This window comes from Mobula hypostoma, chromosome 6 (genome assembly GCF_963921235.1).
Source record: "Mobula hypostoma chromosome 6, sMobHyp1.1, whole genome shotgun sequence".
Taxonomy (NCBI): Eukaryota; Metazoa; Chordata; class Chondrichthyes; order Myliobatiformes; family Myliobatidae; genus Mobula; species Mobula hypostoma.
In genome coordinates, this window is record NC_086102.1 from 169,334,532 (window position 1) to 169,353,638 (window position 19,107).

The 19,107-nt window shown below is 37.5% G+C and overlaps 1 protein-coding gene across 5 annotated transcripts in view; it reads right to left on the minus strand.

The window, feature by feature from the left end:
* The window catches only part of mettl8 (methyltransferase 8, methylcytidine), a 72,452-nt gene that overhangs the window by 14,204 nt on the left and 39,141 nt on the right, over window positions 1–19,107 (minus strand). For all 5 annotated transcript variants that reach the window (XM_063052237.1, XM_063052239.1, XM_063052238.1 and 2 more), the window contains exons 4-7: window positions 18,091–18,482; window positions 8,510–8,559; window positions 4,258–4,318; window positions 3,745–3,887 (exon numbers count right to left, since the gene is read on the minus strand). In XM_063052237.1, coding sequence (XP_062908307.1) covers window positions 3,745–3,887; window positions 4,258–4,318; window positions 8,510–8,559; window positions 18,091–18,482 — 646 coding nt within the window. The remainder of the gene's footprint in view (window positions 1–3,744; window positions 3,888–4,257; window positions 4,319–8,509; window positions 8,560–18,090; window positions 18,483–19,107) is intronic.

The window sequence follows — 19,107 nt, forward strand, 5'->3', positions numbered from 1 at the left end:
GCATACACAAAATGAACAATTAATAATTTAATTTAAATTGATTTTCACTGAAAACATTGTACGTGCATGCCAGTTAAATAATGCAATTGTTTTGAAAATATGGTGTCCAAACAGAACTGCCAAAATCAGAATCTGCAGTTTCTTCTGTTGGTGGAGATACTAATTTGCTCTTTTTCAGAATGCTAGACTTATTTTACTGTGAACCAAAGAATTAAGGATCGTTATTCCTGTATTCATAAATAATTATGTTAAGCTCTTTGCCAAAAAATAAAACAATACAATGCAGGAAGCTCTCTGTAGAACCACAAACTATAAATTTTCTTCATGACTATTACTTCAGCTGGAACACAAAACAGATCCAGAAAATGCTGTAAATACTTCGGCACAAATGTGTGTGTGTGTATGTGTGTGTGTGTAGATGATTGAACTAGATCTAAAGCGCAAATAAAAATGCATTTGCAAAAGTGGTCTTTCACTTACTTAATGCAATTTCACTCCATTGACTGGAAGGATTGAGGGAGTCAGTATCATGAATGTAAAGTAAGTAAATGGAAATAAAATGGCTAGCCACCTCCTAACTGTTTCTGTATGTTCATCCTATCTCCTCTACCTTCTTTTCCCATCAGATTCCATCTCTTGCCTCTACCTATCACTCCTAACCTCTGTGACTATTTGCATTTTCCCCTCCTCCATTTGCCTACCACTTCTCCTCACCTGCATCCACTTATTGTTTGCCAGCTCTTACTTCATCACTTCTCCCCACCTCTTTATACTGGTTCTCTCCCTAAGTGTCAGTTCAGATGAAGGATTGACTGTTCATTTCCCTCTCCAGCTACTGCCTGACCCACTGAGGTCCCTCTTGCAATATTTTGTTCCTCCAGATTCCAGCACCTATTGTCCTTATCAGAACAGTGGCCTGATAGTGAAAATTAAAAAGAAAATGGGCAAGTTTGTCTTTAGAAATTAGGCTACAGACAGTGAATTTATGTTTAAATTGTTAATATTAACTATTTGCATTTTAAATTATCTAGCAGCTCCCATAATGGAAGATCCTCTCAGTTATGAACTGAAATTATTCTATTAATTACCATTTCAGATGCAGGGGATTATAAAATTAATTTATAGGATTTACATGAAATACTGAATTTGTAATAAGTTGCACAAAAATCTAGATTCTTTGTGGTGTTATAAACTGAGTATCAGGGCATAACATTACAGTGTAACAGAAATTATGAACAAAAATGAGGAGGAGGAATAAACTGGCAAACCATTAAGCAAGTGTCATGATTAGATACATTCTATTCCCTGTTATTCATATGTTTAGGAAAAAGGAGGAAATATCAGATGACTGAAATTAGTTGAGTACCATAATTAATGATTATTAAGAGAAACTTACTTCTCTATTGAACCTTGTAGTGCCAGAAACTTGTTCTATAGGTTATTAATGAAGCTGATCCAATTCCTGTGTGCTTTATAGACACACAAGGAGACCCTGTTCCCCAATTTATAACACTGAAATAATTTCTCAGAAGGAACACAACCAGATCTTAAGCAGATTCAAAACCCCCGTATCAAATCTCTCTGAAGTTTATACATCTTTAAAATGAAGAGACCCTATCCTTTACAATTATCAGAGTAACCAAAATCATTTTATATCAGTTGTATATTTGAGTTGATATATCATTCACCTTATGATAGTGTCAAAACTGGATGTCCATTTTAAAGTTTGCATAAAAATGCCTTGCACATAGACCAAATGGCACAGTTTTAAATTAAATACCTTTGTTAATACAATTATAATATGTTTGGCTATAGCTTTTCCAAATACAAAAAAAAGCACTGCAGAAATGTACGTATGACCTTGTTAATAAAGCTAGTATATTACACACTTGTTCAATGAGTTTTTAAACCTCATAGGAATAAATGGACTATTGATAAAAATAGAGAATTTGAAATAGAATAACCATAATTGCAAGGTAGCAATGTTTTAAGGAGAAGTGATCAATAGAATTGAAACCCCAAGTTTGTAAGTGTAGAAAATTAATTAACAAGGCTGTCCATCTTGCAGCTAAATTTTTGTGCACTCTAACCATCTATTACTTTTTGGAGAGACTCCAAAAAAGAGCAGCCAAAGGCAGTGCCACTAACAACTCTACAAAGTATCATGCAGAGACACACTGAGAATGACTTCAGATGGTGATTAACAAGACAGATGGCCTAGGGATGCATATAGCAGGCATGATGACAGGGCTGATGTATCTAGAGTACAGGAATAAAATTTTGGTTTAATGTATGTGCAGATAGTTAAACTAATATAAAATAAATTCAACTTCATACATTGTGAGAGTCAAGCTAAATATTGCTCAAAATGCTGTTTTGGCTGATTAAAAATAAATTGCACTTTATACCATTTATTGTTATTGCTGTTTAATTTCCAAAGCTCTATTATTTTAATATAGTTCCTTTAACTTGTGAAGATTATAGATGTTCTCTGCATGACAACATTTTAAAATCAGGATCAATATAAAATACATCCAATTTGCAAAAATCTATAAATGAGTGTCATCAAAAATCTCAGTGGGACTGAAGATTTATTGTTAAAAAATTGTTGCAAAATAGTTCACCTTGAGAACTTCAGATTGAAAAATTATTAAGGAAGGGTCATACTTATTTTGTTTTTCCAAGGAAAATGAACATGAAGAGCATGACTGTCATTTTGATGCTGATGTGCGTTTATAACTCACAAGGAGCCTATGGCAGACAAAGGTTTTTTTTAATCTACAGTAGAAGATGCTGTGAGTGTGCTAGTGGCTTTCTTAAAGCTTTCTTTTTCTGCCTGCCCTTTGCTACCAATATTTGACGTTTCCATAGTGGCCAAATAAAAGCAATCTTTTAAATGAAAGAGACAAACCTGCTCCCAGGAACCAATCATGTGATCCAATCATGAAAAAAATCACTGAATAATTTGAAAACCTACAGCATCTTCATATGCCATAATCAAAGCCTGAAAGTGATTGCTGTATAAATATAATGTCACAAATAATATTTATTTTAGATTGATAACCAAGGTTTTCAATTTTAAAAAACATTTTCTTGCACCTTTAATTTACCTTTGTAATCTTACTGGTTTTATTATATTAATAACATTATTTATTATACTTATTGATTTTAATGTTTGGTAGTGGAAGAGGATAAATATTGCAATTTTACAACAGATGGACATATACAGAATGAGCGGCAGATTTCTTCTGGAATCTACAGATAGTGAATTATAAAAATAATATTCAGTTTATGAAACCAAAAATGGTTTTGATAATTTATGGTTTCATTTAAATCTAGAAAAGTACTCTCCAATCTGAAGGCTTTGTTCAGATTCTGGCTTTTGTCCAAGTTGCATAATTATTATTTTATTGCTGTCAGAAATCATTCTATATAACATACACTGCAGTCATTATCTGCTCATGCTTTGGCAAAATATTTAAGGATGTATTTGTGAGTTCTACCCCAGGTAGCAAACACATGAAATGTATAATAAATTAGAATTATGTTTAAAAATATTTAGCCCAATGCATTTTTTGTATGTCATCTATTTTTCCAAGTTAACATTTGTTCTGAAATGTTATTTACATCTAAATTAGGCTCCAGCACATTGGAACCCATACCTCTGCTTTGAAGTTAAATAAACTCAAGTAAACAATGATCTGAAGATATTTCTCACAGCCCTTCACCTTCACCTTCACCTACCTTTCTGGATGAATAGAAGAAAGCACGAACACAAGGAGAATGACATCAATACTTCCATCTGGAAATGGGTAGGTGGAGCTTGCTTCATCACACAGATCATGAACAAAGGCATAACATTTGGATGCATTGTACAAAGGGTGAGACTACAGAGAGTAGAAAAATGATATGCATAAAGAGCATAACTATTACAGCTAACTTAGTATGATATTTTGTTCTTATTTGTTAAAAACTATACTTCATTTGTAATATAAATGTAACAATTAAAAATCAAAGAAATAAGTTGAACCTTTAATATATTATCTTCATCTTTTAAGCACCTTCCTTTTTAAAGTTTAAATCTTATTGACTTATTTAGTTTTAAATACCAATCAAAATTTGATAGTATCTTGTCCAACACAATGTAGATCTAAAATTTCAGTTTGACTAGCTATAATTGTTATGTCCAAAGGTGAATCAATAAGCTTTAATGGTTTATATTAAAACAAATAAAGAAAAACAAATTTAAGTGCCTACCATCACCAGATCGACTGCACAAGCTGAAAAATCACAGCAATAAAGAAAGATATTGGGATCACTGCAATGATGAGGAAAACAACGTCAACTGTTTCCATTTCCTTGAATATAACTATTCAGTTTCACCTAAACACACTGGAAAATCTCACTTTATATAAAGTAACTTAAACCACTCTACACCAAAAATGCGAAGTATAGTTCAATTGGTATAAAATTCAATACCATCAGGAAGGTACTAAAATAAAGGTTATCATGCAACCAGTTACAAAACATGGCTATGTGATAATGGACAATACAAAATGGAGGTCATCAAGAGGGAATGGACCAGGCTGGGTCCATTTTCTCTAAAAATAAGTGAGGGCAGATTTAAAGATTGTTAATTGGTAAAGGATTTGACGGGTGCTCAGATAGTTTCATCTGCAAGGTTAAGATAGAACTCAGGACAATATAAGATAGCCCCTAATAAATCTAATATGAAATTCACAAAAAACACCCTTACCAGGGAGAGTTCACAATATAGGGCTCACTACTTTTCAGCACTTAGCACAGGAAGATTTGAGAAAAAAGCTAGACAAATATTCATAAAAGTAGGTGGATAGATTCAGATATAAATAGATCTGAGGCTCATATAAGGTACAAACATTGTCAGTAAGGCAGAATAGCTTTCTGTGGTGTACCTGCAACATTACTCTATGTCAAAAAGAACGTGGACAGTCCAAATGTTTAGTAAGAAATCATAACCATCTCAAAGACATCAATGAGAAAAGAATGAAAACAAACTGATGGTCACAAGAAATGGGGGAGGAGGAACAGCTTTCCTAGTGAAAAGGTTCACTAAATGAATTTTGAAGAGGGGTCTTGATGAAGGGTCCATGGATGTTTGCTGAATTGCTGAGTTTCTCCAGTATTTTGTGTGTGTTACTTTGGATTTCCAGCATTTGCAGAATTTCTTGTGGTACTAAGTGAATTTTCTGTATTTGCTCTATTTATTAACTAAATTCCTTGATATAATGTTTAAATTGTTTTAATTTATGTGATGATTCTCTACTTTAAATCATTTGCTCATTGTTTCATGAAAAATAGCAACAAACATACACAAAAAGGAAGCTTGAACTATTATTTGAATTTGAAGTGGCCAAGAGACATCACAAACAAGTGAAAATTTGCAGATGCTGGAAATCCAGGCACACACACAAAATGCTGGAGCAACTCAGCAGGCCAGGCAGCATCTATGGAAAAGAGTAAACAGTTGATGTTTCCTGCTGAAGGGTCTTGGCCTGAAATGTCGACTGTATGCTTTTCCATAGAATCTGCCTGGCCTGCTGAGTTCCTCCAGCATTTTGTGTGTGTTGATTGGCCAAGAGACATTATCATGTTTTGAAGTGAGGTGCAGCAGCAGCATGACATGGTTGAGTTACTGCACAAGCCAAACAAAACGCAGTGAGCTTTGCCTGACGGTAGCCAGACCTGGCAACAATAGGCCAATCAACACTCCACTCTCTTGATTACATTCTACATCTACATTTGGAGGTGAGGTATCAGAATTTAATCTTGCTGCAAATTTCACAATATACTATCCATAGAAAATTGATTTTTCAGTTTTTAATCTATCAAAAATAAACAACCCAAAGGCTAACTCAAAAAATGTTATTCCACTAATACAAGCAATAAATGCTAATCATGCAGAAATAATACTTTCCATGTGACTTGAAGAACCTGGCTCATAGCCTTCAAAAAATCAAGTGTAGAACACTGACCAATTAATGAAGACCTGGTAGATGGCAGTACACTTTAATAAGTTAATACAACTTTCAGATATAGCCAGAAGTTGCCAATCATGAGGATACGCTTACAATGTTCATCAAACATTAATCTTACTTTTTTGTAAATTGAGTGAAAAAGCAATAGATTCATTTTGAAGCCACACATCATTTAGCAGAGATATCCATACAAGCTCCAATCAACTAGAAGTGTAAATACAATACAGCCCGAGTGCTTTAAAAGATTTACATAGATTGACAACATGTATGCTGATTGCAATTGTTCATTCAAAATGTCAGTACATCAACATTATAGCACAAACCAGAGAAAAATGGGAATGAACAATATATTCTCCCTGCATATTTATTCCTCTCTCCTTGCTTTACTTTCCTCTAGAGTAATCATTTCAATAATGCTGTTATGCTCTCTATTGCATAGATAGATGTTATAAAAAGTAGCAAAAGGATTAATGTGCAGTTTGCAAAGGATCAATGCATTGAACCATGGATTGCAATAAAGCAGATTCAGACACATGCTACAGACACCTGGGAATAATGAAAAAAAATTAGAGAGCTAAGGATTTACCTGGGCAGCCGGAAATGATAATGGTCTACAAGTAAAGCACTGCCTACTAGGGCTTGGATATTAATGGGTACAAAGAACATACAAAATAAATACAGGTTGAGCACCCCTTATTGGAAATGCTTGATGCCCGAAGTGTTTTGAATTTCAGATTTTGGAATATATAATGAGATAGCCATCATTTCGACTCTGAATTTATGTGCTACCAGTAAGTAGCCTGTGTCTTCCACTTGTTCATTACACATATGTACTGATGCAGCATGTTACATTTTCATCTGCAATGATCCTTGGCAAACTCATCAATGAATTTCTCTGCTACTTCATGATCAGCAGGCACTTTGTCACCACAAATCTTTAAAAATTTAATGCTGTGCCTTTCCTTAAATTTCTGCAACCAGAATATTCACAATTACCTTTAACTTTCAGTTCATCATGATAGATTTTTGTTTGTTTCATGATCAGCATACCATTAAATGGCAATGTTCACTCTGATACTGATGAATCCACTCTTTTAATACATGTTGAGATCTTCATTTTTTGTTTCATGAAGTATCAACAGATACTCTTTCACAAGATGTAATTCTGCAGTGGACACTTTGACAAGCTTTCTTTCACAAAAAAATACAGAATGTGGCAGCAGCAATTTCAACAAAGGCAAGAAGTTACAAGATGCATACTAAGTAGGCATCAAACAACTTTTTTCCCACAGTTTTTCAAGAGATAATTTATTTTATGTTTCTTTCCTCCAATTATTTCAGTATTCACATAGTCGCATTTTTCTTATTCATAGCCATTATCTTTACCATTTTTATATCTTATTATTTCATGAAATGAAGTTTGATGTTCCACAAAGTTCTGCTTTTTTTTCAGAAATACTCTATTAATCAAAAATGTCATTTATGAAATTCATATTGTCTTGGCATTAGTAAGTTAATATTTCTCTAAATGTTTAGAATTTCATCTCCTATTACAGACACCACCAGTTTATCAGCAGCTGAAGCAAACTATAAATAAATAGTTAGCCTCTCCCCATTTCCATTGTGCAAAGTTAGAGGAAAAGAACCTGCTTGCCACCCTTCAGTTCTCTAGCCCAATGTTCTGCTTCTGGCATGGACTAAAATATGTCATGAGAATCAGAGTCATATAGCATAGAAACAGACCCTTAGCCCTTCTGAGTCCACACTAACGGTTAAGCAAGTTTTACAAAATATCAAATTGTCTGATGAATGAAAGAATGAAGAAAAATATGGTTAAGTGAGCCTGTTCTAAATCATTTAACCTTGTTAAATTGTTCTATTGAGACTTTGAAAAGCAAGCTCCATTCACACTAATTTGGGGATTCCATCCCAGTTCTGAGAAAAGGTTATCAATCTGAAATATTAATTTTGTTCCTTTCCCAATAGATTTTGTTTGGCCCGCTGAATATTTCCAGCATATTTTTTAAAAACGCAAACATGAGGAAATCTTCAGATGCTGGAATTTCAAACAACATACATAAAAGTTGCTGGTGAACGCAGCAGGCCAGGCAGCATCTCTAGGAAGAGGTACAGTCGGAATTTTGGGCCGAGACTCTGACGAAGGGTCTCGGCCCGAAACGTCGACTGTACCTCTTCCTAGAGATGCTGCCTGGCCTGCTGCGTTTACCAACAACTTTTCTGTGTTCCAGCATATTTTGTTTATTTTTCAGACTGTCAAATTTTATACCATTTTGCTTTCACACTGTGTACTGTATGTTTCATATAAGAGTAAGTGTGCTTTTATAAATGAATGCTTTCATTCATGAAATTAAGACTAATAATTAAGTGGAATAATATTCTAATTCCTGGTACCTACACTCTATATTGAATTACTAAATTAAATGAAACAAAACTAAACTCCATAAGTTTAGTTCCAATGTCATTTTACTTACCAAATTTTATTCAGGATAGGAAAAACACTGTTTCCAGCACCACATCCAACCTGATATTAAAATCAAGCATAAGTATTCTGCTTTAATTAACTTGTATTAATTTTGTAGTCAACGCGATACAAGTAACACAAGTACACATGTGAAATACATTTCAAAATTTATGATCAAATGGCAGAGTCTGAGTCACGAAGTCTAAAGGCTCAACCTGTGTTTCAGTAAATTACCTCAAACATGGAGTAAAGGGAAAAGCTAACGCAAAAGACACTTTCTCCAGACTTGAGGGGTAGCCATGGGTATCTGCACAGGCCCCAGCTATGCCCGCCTTTTCATTGGCTATGTGGAGAGTCCATATTCCAAGCCTTCACTGGTAATGCTCCCCAACTCTGCTTGCCTAGTGCTGCTTCATGCACCCAGCCTGACTGAGCTTGTCAGTTTCAACAACTTTACCTCCAACTCCCACCCTGCCCTTGAGTTCACTTGACACCTCCAGCCCCATTCTCAATGTCTCCGGCTCCAGCTCTGGAGACAAAATGTCTACCAACACCTTCATAAACCTACCAATCCCCACAGTAATCTTGACTATACCTTTTCCCACCCTATCTCCTGTAAACAGTCCTTCCAGGTGAGGCAATATTTCACCTGCAAATTTGTTGAGAGTTGTCTATTGGTATTGATCCTCACAATGCAGCCTCATCTACATTGGTGAGACCCAATGTAAATTGGGGGACCATGTAATTGAGCACCTCTGCTCCATCCACCAAAAGTATCCTGGTGGACAACCATTTTAATTCCCATCTCTATTCCCGTTCCTACATGTCGGTCCATGCCTCCTCTTTTGCATAGATGCTGCCTGGCCTGCTGATTTCTTCGAGCATTTTGTGTGTGTTGCAAGGGAAGAGCTATACAGATTCTAAGCACCATTGAAATCCATGTATGGAAAATGTGGAAGTGTGAAATTGGGGCTTGTCTTGGTATTCCCTTTAACATCAGGGTTTCCCAACCTGGACCCCTTAATTAATGGTAGGGATCATGGCATAAAGAAGGCCGGCAACCCCTGCTTTAGCGAATCATTGATGAGCTGCTAAGAACTTTACAATTAACATTGTTAACTTCCATGGCTAATGCAAAAATGTAAAAGAGATACATAGAAACATAGAAAATAGGTGCAGGAGTAGGCCATTCGGCCCTTCGAGCCTGCACCACCATTTATTATGATCATGGCTGATCATTCAACTCAGAACCCCGCCCCAGCTTTCCCTCCATACTCCCTGACCCCCATAGCCACAAGGGCCATATCTAACTCCCTCTTAAATATAGCCTATGAACTGGCCTCAACTGTTTCCTGTGGCAGAGAATTCCACAGATTCACCACTCTCTGTGTGAAGAAGTTTTTCCTAATCTCGGTCCTAAGAGGCTTCCCCTCTATCCTCAAACTGTGGCCCCTCGTTCTGGACTTCCCCAACATCGGGAACAATCTTCCTGCATCTAGCCTGTCCAATCCCTTTAGGATTTTATACGTTTCAATCAGATCCCCCCTCAATCTTCTAAATTCCAACGAGTACAAGCCCAGTTCATCCAGTCTTTCTTCATATGAAAGTCCTGCCATTCCAGGAATCAATCTGGTGAACCTTCTTTGTACTCCCTCTATGGCAAGGATGTCTTTCCTCAGATTAGGGTACCAAAACTGCACACAATACTCCAGGTGTGGTCTCACCAAGGCCTTGTACAACTGCAGTAGTACCTCCCTGCTCCTGTACTCGAATCCTCTCGCTATAAATGCCAGCATACCATTCGCCTTGTTCACCGCCTGCTGTACTTGCATGCCCACTTTCAATGACTGGTGTATAATGACACCCAGGTCTCGTTGCACCTTCCCTTTTCCTAATCGGCCACCATTCAGATAATAATCTGTTTTCCTATTTCTGCCACCAAAGTGGATAACTTCACATTTATCCACATTAAATTGCATCTGCCATGAATTTGCCCACTCACCCAACCTATCCAAGTCACCCTGCATCCTCTTAGCATCCTCCTCACAGCTAACACTGCCACCCAGCTTCGTGTCATCCGCAAACTTGGAGATGCTGCATTTAATTCCCTCATCCAAGTCATTAATATATATTGTAAACAACTGGGGTCCCAGCACTGAGCCTTGCGGTACCCCACTAGTCACCGCCTGCCATTCTGAAAAGGTCCCGTTTATTCCCACTCTTTGCTTCCTGTCTGCTAACCAATTCTCCACCCACATCAATAGCTTACCCCCAATACCGTGTGCTTTAAGTTTGCACACTAATCTCCTGTGTGGGACCTTGTCAAAAGCCTTTTGAAAATCCAAATATACCACATCCACTGGTTCTCCCCTATCCACTCTACTAGTTACATCCTCAAAAAATTCTATGAGATTCGTCAGACATGATTTTCCTTTCACAAATCCATGCTGACTTTGTCTGATGATTTCACCGCTTTCCAAATGTGCTGTTATCACATTCTTGATAACTGACTCCAGCAGTTTCCCCCACCACCGACGTTAGGCTAACCGGTCTATAATTCCCCGGTTTCTCTCTCCCTCCTTTTTTAAAAAGTTGGGTTACATTAGCCACCCTCAAATCCTCAGGAACTAGTCCAGAATCTAACGAGTTTTGAAAAATTATCACTAATGCATCCACTATTTCTTGGGCTACTTCCTTAAGCACTCTAGGATGCAGACCATCTGGCCCTGGGGATTTATCTGCCTTCAATCCCTTCAATTTACCTAACACCACTTCCCTACTAACATGTATTTCGCTCAGTTCCTCCATCCCACTGGACCCTCTGTCCCCTACTATTACTGGAAGATTATTTATGTCCTCCTTAGTGAAGACAGAACCAAAGTAATATAGATAGATGGAAATTAAGTATTTTTTAAAGATACTTTCAGCTTAATGGTTTCTGGGTTTTAATTTAACTTTTTGTTCTTTAATGTAAGTAAGTTATCAAATAACAAATCTATATTATCGGTTAATTAAAAACATAAGAAATAGAAGCAGGACTAAGCCATTTGTCCTGTTGATAAGATCATGGCTGATCTGGCCATGGACTCATCTCCATCTACCTGCCTTTTCCCCATAACTTTTAATTCCCCTACTATGCAAAAATCTATCCAACTTTGTCTTAAATACATTTACTGAAGTAGCCTCCACTGCTTCATTGGGCAGAAAACTCCACAGATTCACCATTCTCTGGGACAAGCAGTTCCTCCTCATCTCCGTCCTAAATCGACTCCCCTGAATCTTGAGGATATGTCCCCTAGTTCTAGTCTCACCCACCAGTGGAAACAACTTTTCTGCCTCTATCTTATCTATCCCTTTCATAATTTTATATGTTTCTATAAGATCTCCTCTCATTCTTCTGAATTCCAGCAATACAGTCCCAGGTGACTCAATCTCTCCTCACAGTCTAACCTCCTCATCTCTGTAATCAACCTGGTGAACCTCCTCTGCACTGCCTCCAAAGCCAGTATATCCTTCGTCAAGTAAGGAGATCAGAAATGCACACAGTACTCCAGCTGCGGCCTCACCAGTACTCTGTATAGTTGCAGAATAACCTCCCTGCTCTTAAATTCAATCCCTCTAGCAATGAAGGCCAGCATTTCATTTGCCTTCTTGATAGCCTGCTGCACCTGCAAATCAACCTTTTGTGATTCATGCACGAGCACTCCCAAGTCTTTCTGCACAGCAGTATGCTGCATTTTTTTTTTACCATTTAAATAATAATCTGCTCTTTCATTTTTCCTTCCCAAGTGGATGACCTCGCATTTACCAACATTGTACTCCATCTGCCAGACCCTTGCCCACTCACTTAATTAATCAATAAATGTATTCATTACCAGTGCCACTTTATTGGATTTACAATTCTCTTTTATTAGCAATAATTAGAATAATGTATTTCAATTACTCTTTCTACAAGATTGAATTTAATTTTTTCTTGTTCAGGTTCACCTAAATTTGAAATGCGAAAGTTTCATCAGATTTACACAAATTAAACAAAAGTTGTAATAGGGAACCTCAAACATATAGAATCAGAATCAGATTTATTATCACTGACATATGTTGTGTGATTCACACTTTTGGTAAAATATTTCAATTTTTACTCCATTACCATTAATAGTGCAGAATAATTACCGTGGATTTAAATAGCCTGTTAGTAATCCATCCATAGTTACTAATGGTTCCTTAATATTGTCATTGCTGGGGGGGGGGCCGCGGGGCGGTAATGGGGATAAGACTCTGCTACCTATTAAATGCTCCCGATGGCATTTGTCTCAAATAGCCTCTGACAACTAAGTACTGCTCCTGGCTTTCACATGTGGCTTAGCTACTAAACCTGTGGAACCACTTCTACTGAAGAGAGAAGGGGCAAAGGCAGGTTACTGGTGCCTTAAAACTAGTTGCCAGCTCATCTTGGAGAAGGAAAGCTCTCTCAACCTCTGCTACCTTGCGGCTTTACTCGCTCAAGGGGAAGACTTTGGGAATAAACAACAAGGAAAAATCTGGAGCTGGAGTCCCTAAGGCAGTCCTATGTTGAGTTCAACGCTGACTAGCAACTCCTGCAACACCACTGGCGCCAAACTATATTGGGCCTTTTTGGATTCATCGGCTGCGTGGAGAGAGGGAGCCTTCTGCATGGGCAACAGCTTGCTCTCCGTATCATACTGGCCTGGCTTGTATATCACATAAACAGCCTGGACACAGTATCCCTGCTTGACCCTGACCAATGTAGGCAGGGCGTCAAGCCATCCAAAAATAGGCAATAGAAAGTTGAATATTTAGAATCTACTATTCACCCAATAGTTAACATCTTATTGTGTACTGCACCAAGTCCAAATACAGAGTAGATATTTTGCCATTATCACCTAAACTTCCTTAGGAACATTGAAACAGAACTGTTAAAACACATGAAGAAATTATTTAGCCTGGCAATATTTTTCTGCTTACTACCTAATTTCCTTTTTGTACACAATGACTCATTTTGCATTATACTTTCTTTTGAAGCAGTAAATTTTAGATCATGACGACTAGCTAAACAACGGTTTATTCCGGCATCACATTAGCACTTTTAACTAGCACTTAATGTCTTCCGGATCTTTTTTGAACTGTACCTTTTGAACTGTACTAGAACTGCCTAGTAAACACAAGGAATTCTGCAGATGCTGGAAATTCAAGCAACACACATCAAAGTTGCTGGTGAACGCAGCAGGCCAGGCAGCGTCTCTAGGAAGAGGTACAGTCGACATTTCGGGCCGAGACCCTTCGTCCGGACACTAAATGTCAATGTCCTGACGAAAGGTCTCGGCTCGAAACGTCGACTGTACCTCTTCCTAGAGATGCTGCCTGGCCTGCTGCGTTCACCAGCAACTTAGAACTGCCTGGTGTTTTATTAACATCTTTCAACCTTTCCTGCTCTATGGAAAACAACCGTAAATGTTCCATTCTATTAACATAAGTTTATGGGAGCAGTCTACTAAATTTTTCAGCAACTTTGTTAGGACTTTCATATCCTTTTTGCAGTGCTGTAACCAAAATAATCACAGAATTCCAGCTATAGGAAACCCAGTGCTTCAAAGCTCTTGTATCCAAAATCTTCATTTATAAAGTGTAGCCTCCCATATGCTTTCTCAACCTGTCCTACCACCTTCAATGATCTTTGCACCTATACACTCAAAACTGTCATGACTACAAAAACATTTAGCTCCTCACCTCTGCTGCATCTTTAGTGAGTTACCCAAGCACCTTTCCTGATCGAGCCCCCTCTCCTTCCAATTCTCCTAATACATAAAAATCTATTGGCTTGTGTCTTCAAGATGCTCAGTGGTTGATTCTCTTTAGTCATCTTGAATAGCAAAATTCTAAAGGTTCACTATACTTTATGTAAAGAGATCATTTCTTTGCCTCTCTCATGAATGGAGCATTTGATGGCTCCGTGCTTAAACTTGCTGGAGTTTAGAAGAATGACGGCCTATCTCATTGAAACCGGTTGAATATTGAAAGGCCTAGATAGAGTGAATGTGGAGAGGATGTTTCCTGTAGTGGGGGAGTTTAGAACCACTGGGCACAGCCTCAGAATAGAGGGGCATCCCTTTCTAACAGAGATGAGGAGGAATTTCTTTAGTCTGAGGAATCCATTGCCACAGATGGCTGCGGAGGTCAAGTCATTTGGTACATTTAAAGTGGAGATTGTTAGGTTCTTAATTAGTAAGGGCATGAAAGGTTATAAGGAGAAGGCAGGAGAATGGAGTTGAGAGGGATAATAAATCAGATGTCATAGTAGTTAGTGCAACACTATTACAGCTCGGGGCATTCCAGAGTTCAACTCCTGCATCCTCAGTAAGGAGTCTCTGTACATCCTGCCCATGGAATGTGTAGGTTTTCTCCAGGTCCTTCGGTCTCCTCCCACAGTCTTAAGACACACTGGGTATGTTAATTGGTCATTGTAAATTGTGCCATGATTAGGTTAGAGTTAATTGAGTTTGTTGGGGGTTGCTGGGCGGTACGGCTCAAAGGGTTAGAAGGGCATACTCTGAACTGCATCACTAAATACATAAATAATGGAATGGTGGAGTAGACCAGATGGACCAAATGGCTCAATTCTGCTCCTATGTCTTATGGTCTTATGAATGTCTGAATGATGCTGTGTTCTATGAAATTTGCACTTGGTTTAGGTAATAAATCAGAGATTACTTGTTTTTTTAGTTCAGAATTTTAATTTAGATCCTATCTGCTCATTCACAGAACCTTTTCTCTTAGTCTCGATTATATCATTGACTTCGTCACATAGATCAATACAAATGGATCTTTCCCTCTCACACCACATTCCCCTTCAGATTTGAAGTGATTTTAATGTTGGCAGCAGGAAGACAACACAGTCTTTGAGACTCACACTTGCTTTTATGGCAAATACTCTATTCCCTATTATTACATTTTTCTGTATTCCTGCAACTCGATACCTCCTGGTCACACTCCAAACCAACCCTCCACCACTATAACATGGTACTGTTGAAAGTTGTTAACCTGCACTCAGAATCAGATTTAATATCACTGGCGTATATCGTGAAATTTGTTAACATTATGGCAGCAGTACAATGCAATACATGATAAATAAACAGAGAAAAAACTGAGTTACATTAAGAATATGTATGTCTATTAAATAGTTAAATTAAAATAAGTCGTGCAAACAAAGAAATAAAAAAGTAGTGAGATGGTGTTCATGGGTTCAATGTCCACTTAGAAATCAGATGGCAGGGAGGAAGCTGTTCCTGAATCGCTGAGCGTGTGCCTTCAGCGTGTGACCATCCACACAGACTACAAGAATTACATTACTGTTGGAGATGTGCCAAGACTGCTATCTTCTGGATCTTCAGTCTACACTCTGCCCATATTTGTAGTACAGGTACTTCATGTAAGATGTGCAAATGCCTCTTGGAATAATGTTCTCAGGTAACAACCCCTAGAGCTGTAAAACATCACCTTTCTGACTTTTATTGTCTTGGGTTAATAGCAATTAAATTATCAACATGTATAAATTCTAATTCTGCCTGGTCTACAATTTAATTCCACAATACCATTTGTAGTTAAATTTTTTGTGGATTATAATCTAACCAAAAGTATTAAATCCCGTGAAAACAAAAATACAATCAGATCATATCATCTTCTCATCAGATTAATTCACCAAAATAAATAAGTCGGCCATTTTAAGGGCAATGTTGCGTCTTTTTCCTTGCTTCAGCAAGCCTCCTATCCAACTCAAAGAATGTTTGCAACACAGTAGGTCCCTGACCCACTGAGTCCATATTGGCTCAAGGTCAGAGTGGTCTAGTTAGTCCCATACCCCATTCTTTTCCCACAGGCCTTCAAATTTGTTTCTTTGAGATGATTATTCAGCTTCTTTTTCTACAACTGAATCAACCTTCTCTACTCTCCAGACACTGGTGAAGGACTCTATGAGGAATTGGACAGCCTTCAATGAAAGCTTCTTTGTTTTTCCTGCCACAAACATTAATGCATAATTTGACACCTCATGTCATAAGATTTAATTGGTCACGTGTCCATTTTACTGCTGTATCCCCAAAGTTTTTGGTTACTGTTTTGCTCCCTTTTATGTCATTTATCCTTGCTAGGTATGTATGAATCTTAAGATAAATGAAGGAAAGCAAAGGTCTTATTACAAATTGTTTAGGAACATCACCACATAATCTCTCTTCAATCAGAGAAACAAACTGTTTCCAAGGCTCCATTTCCTCATATAAAGACAGTTTGGTACCAGTGCTTAAATACGAGAAGTTCTGCAGATGCTGGAAATCCAAAGCAACACACATAAAATGCTGCAGGTACTCAGCAGGGTCAGGCAGCATCTATGGAGATGAATAAACAGTCAACATTTTGGACTGAGACCCTTATTCAGATCAATTGTTTATTCAATTCCACAGATGCTGCCTGATCTGCTGAGTTCCCCCACCATTTTGTGTGTGTTGTTTTGGTATCAATGTTGTGTAGCCTTTTCATTCTCAGGATTAAACTGCCGACAAAATGACATATTATTAAAACCTTTGTTCAAACAACTGTTAATTTTGTCCTTAAATATTATTTCTTGCAGCTCTTTTATCACCAGTTAAACTGACTAGCCTGTATTGCCTGGGTTTATACCTACATGCTATTTTAAGCTTGCATGCACCAGGAATTAAGCCTGAAACTATGCCAGTTTAGAGGGTGTGGATTTATTAATCAAATCAATGGAGTTTTCATTAAAAGAAAGCAGTATTTCTAGCTTTAACAAAAACTCCACAATTAAGGAATGGGGGTTCAATGACTTTGTTTTCTCATTCTATTATTGAGCACATTTACAAAGACTGCTGGCAGAAGAAAGCATCAACTATTATCAAAGACCCCCATCATCCTGTCCACGCATTCCTCTCTCTACTACCTCTAGGCAGGAGGTACTGAAGCCTTAGGTCCCACAGCACCAGGTTTGGGAACAGTTACCGTCAGGCTCCTGAACCAATGTAGATAACTTCATTTACCACTACTCTGAACTGATTCTACAACCTACACATTCACTTCCAAAGATTTGTTGTCTTTGAACTTACAACTCATGTTTTTAGTATTATTTTTATTTGCACAGATTATCCTCTTTTGCACCTTGGTTGTCTGTCAGTCTTCGTCTGTTTATGCATAGTTGTTTTTGTAAAATTCTATTGTATTTCCTTTTTCTTGCAAATGCTTGCAAGAAAATGAATGTCAAGGTAGTATATGGTAACATATATGTATTTTTATAATAAATTTTCTTTGAACTTTGATTTATACCTCGGTTCATAAACAAACATCTCATATCTGCTTCTCACATATCTAATAGCACTATTTTCCTACTCCGGGCATGCTATGTCTATTGACAACTTGGGGCTAATGTCTCAGGAATTTGGAAGTGCATTGTTACTGAAGTTCTGATGATATACTAAGTTGGAAATTTTATATAAAATTTGTACGTTAAACAAGATGTTGCACGAACTTAGAAAAATACAGAGCTCCTTACTTTTGGTTCTGCTAACATACCTCAAAAATTTTGAATGTGAAATCGATACCAGGAAAATATCCTTGATCCTTTTGTCTGCCTGTCCATTTCTGGTCTTGTTTTTCATCATCCAATTTCATGCCTTCATTGGTTCTTGTTCTCTCTACAGAATCAGCTTTCTGTGGAGTTTCAAATGTCGTTGTAGCATGTGTCCTGATAATACCACCCAATTTCTTTTCTGGTTGCAAGGAAACATGTGAACATAATATGGAAGTACTTTTTGATTCAAGGTCAATTTCATTACATTTGTGTGTTCTCTGTGGTAGGAGCTCAGGAAATTCCAGGAACAACCATCTGCGATCTTTGAAGAAGTTGTTTTGATGAACTTTGTAAAATTCATCCCAGTAACGATTAGCATCCTTATCAAATCTGACTGCAATAAAAAATGTAGCAAGATTAGTAGAAGTAAAACAACTGTTATCCATTACAATCACATCAGCAGCCTCATAGCTATTTCAAAACTACATTCGCAAGGTGAATGGATCTATGGAGTGGCAATAAGTTCATACATCTGACACAAAATAAACAGTGCAATAGTGATGAAATATGTATGTTCAAGATGATCTAAAACACCTTTAAACAAAATGATTGAATTATATGAACCACATTTTCCCTGTTAGCACTACAACCTAAAGCGAATCATTTGCAAGCAACACACAAAAAATACTGGAGGAACTCAGCAGGACAGGCAGCATCTATGGAAAAGAATACAGTCGACATTTCCAGCTGAGATCCTTCAGCAGGACTGGAGAAAAACAGAAAAGGAGTAGAATTAAAAGGTGGACTGTACCTCTTCAAACCCTGTCTCTTGTAAAAATACCACCCCCTTCTCTCAATTCCTCCGTCTCCACTGCATCTGCTCTCAGGATGAGGTTTTTCATTCCAGAACAAAGGAAATGTCGTCCTTCTTCAAAAAAAAAGGGCTTCACTTCTTCTATTATCAACGTTGCCCACAATTGCATCTCTTCCATTTAATGCAACGTTGCTCTCATACCATC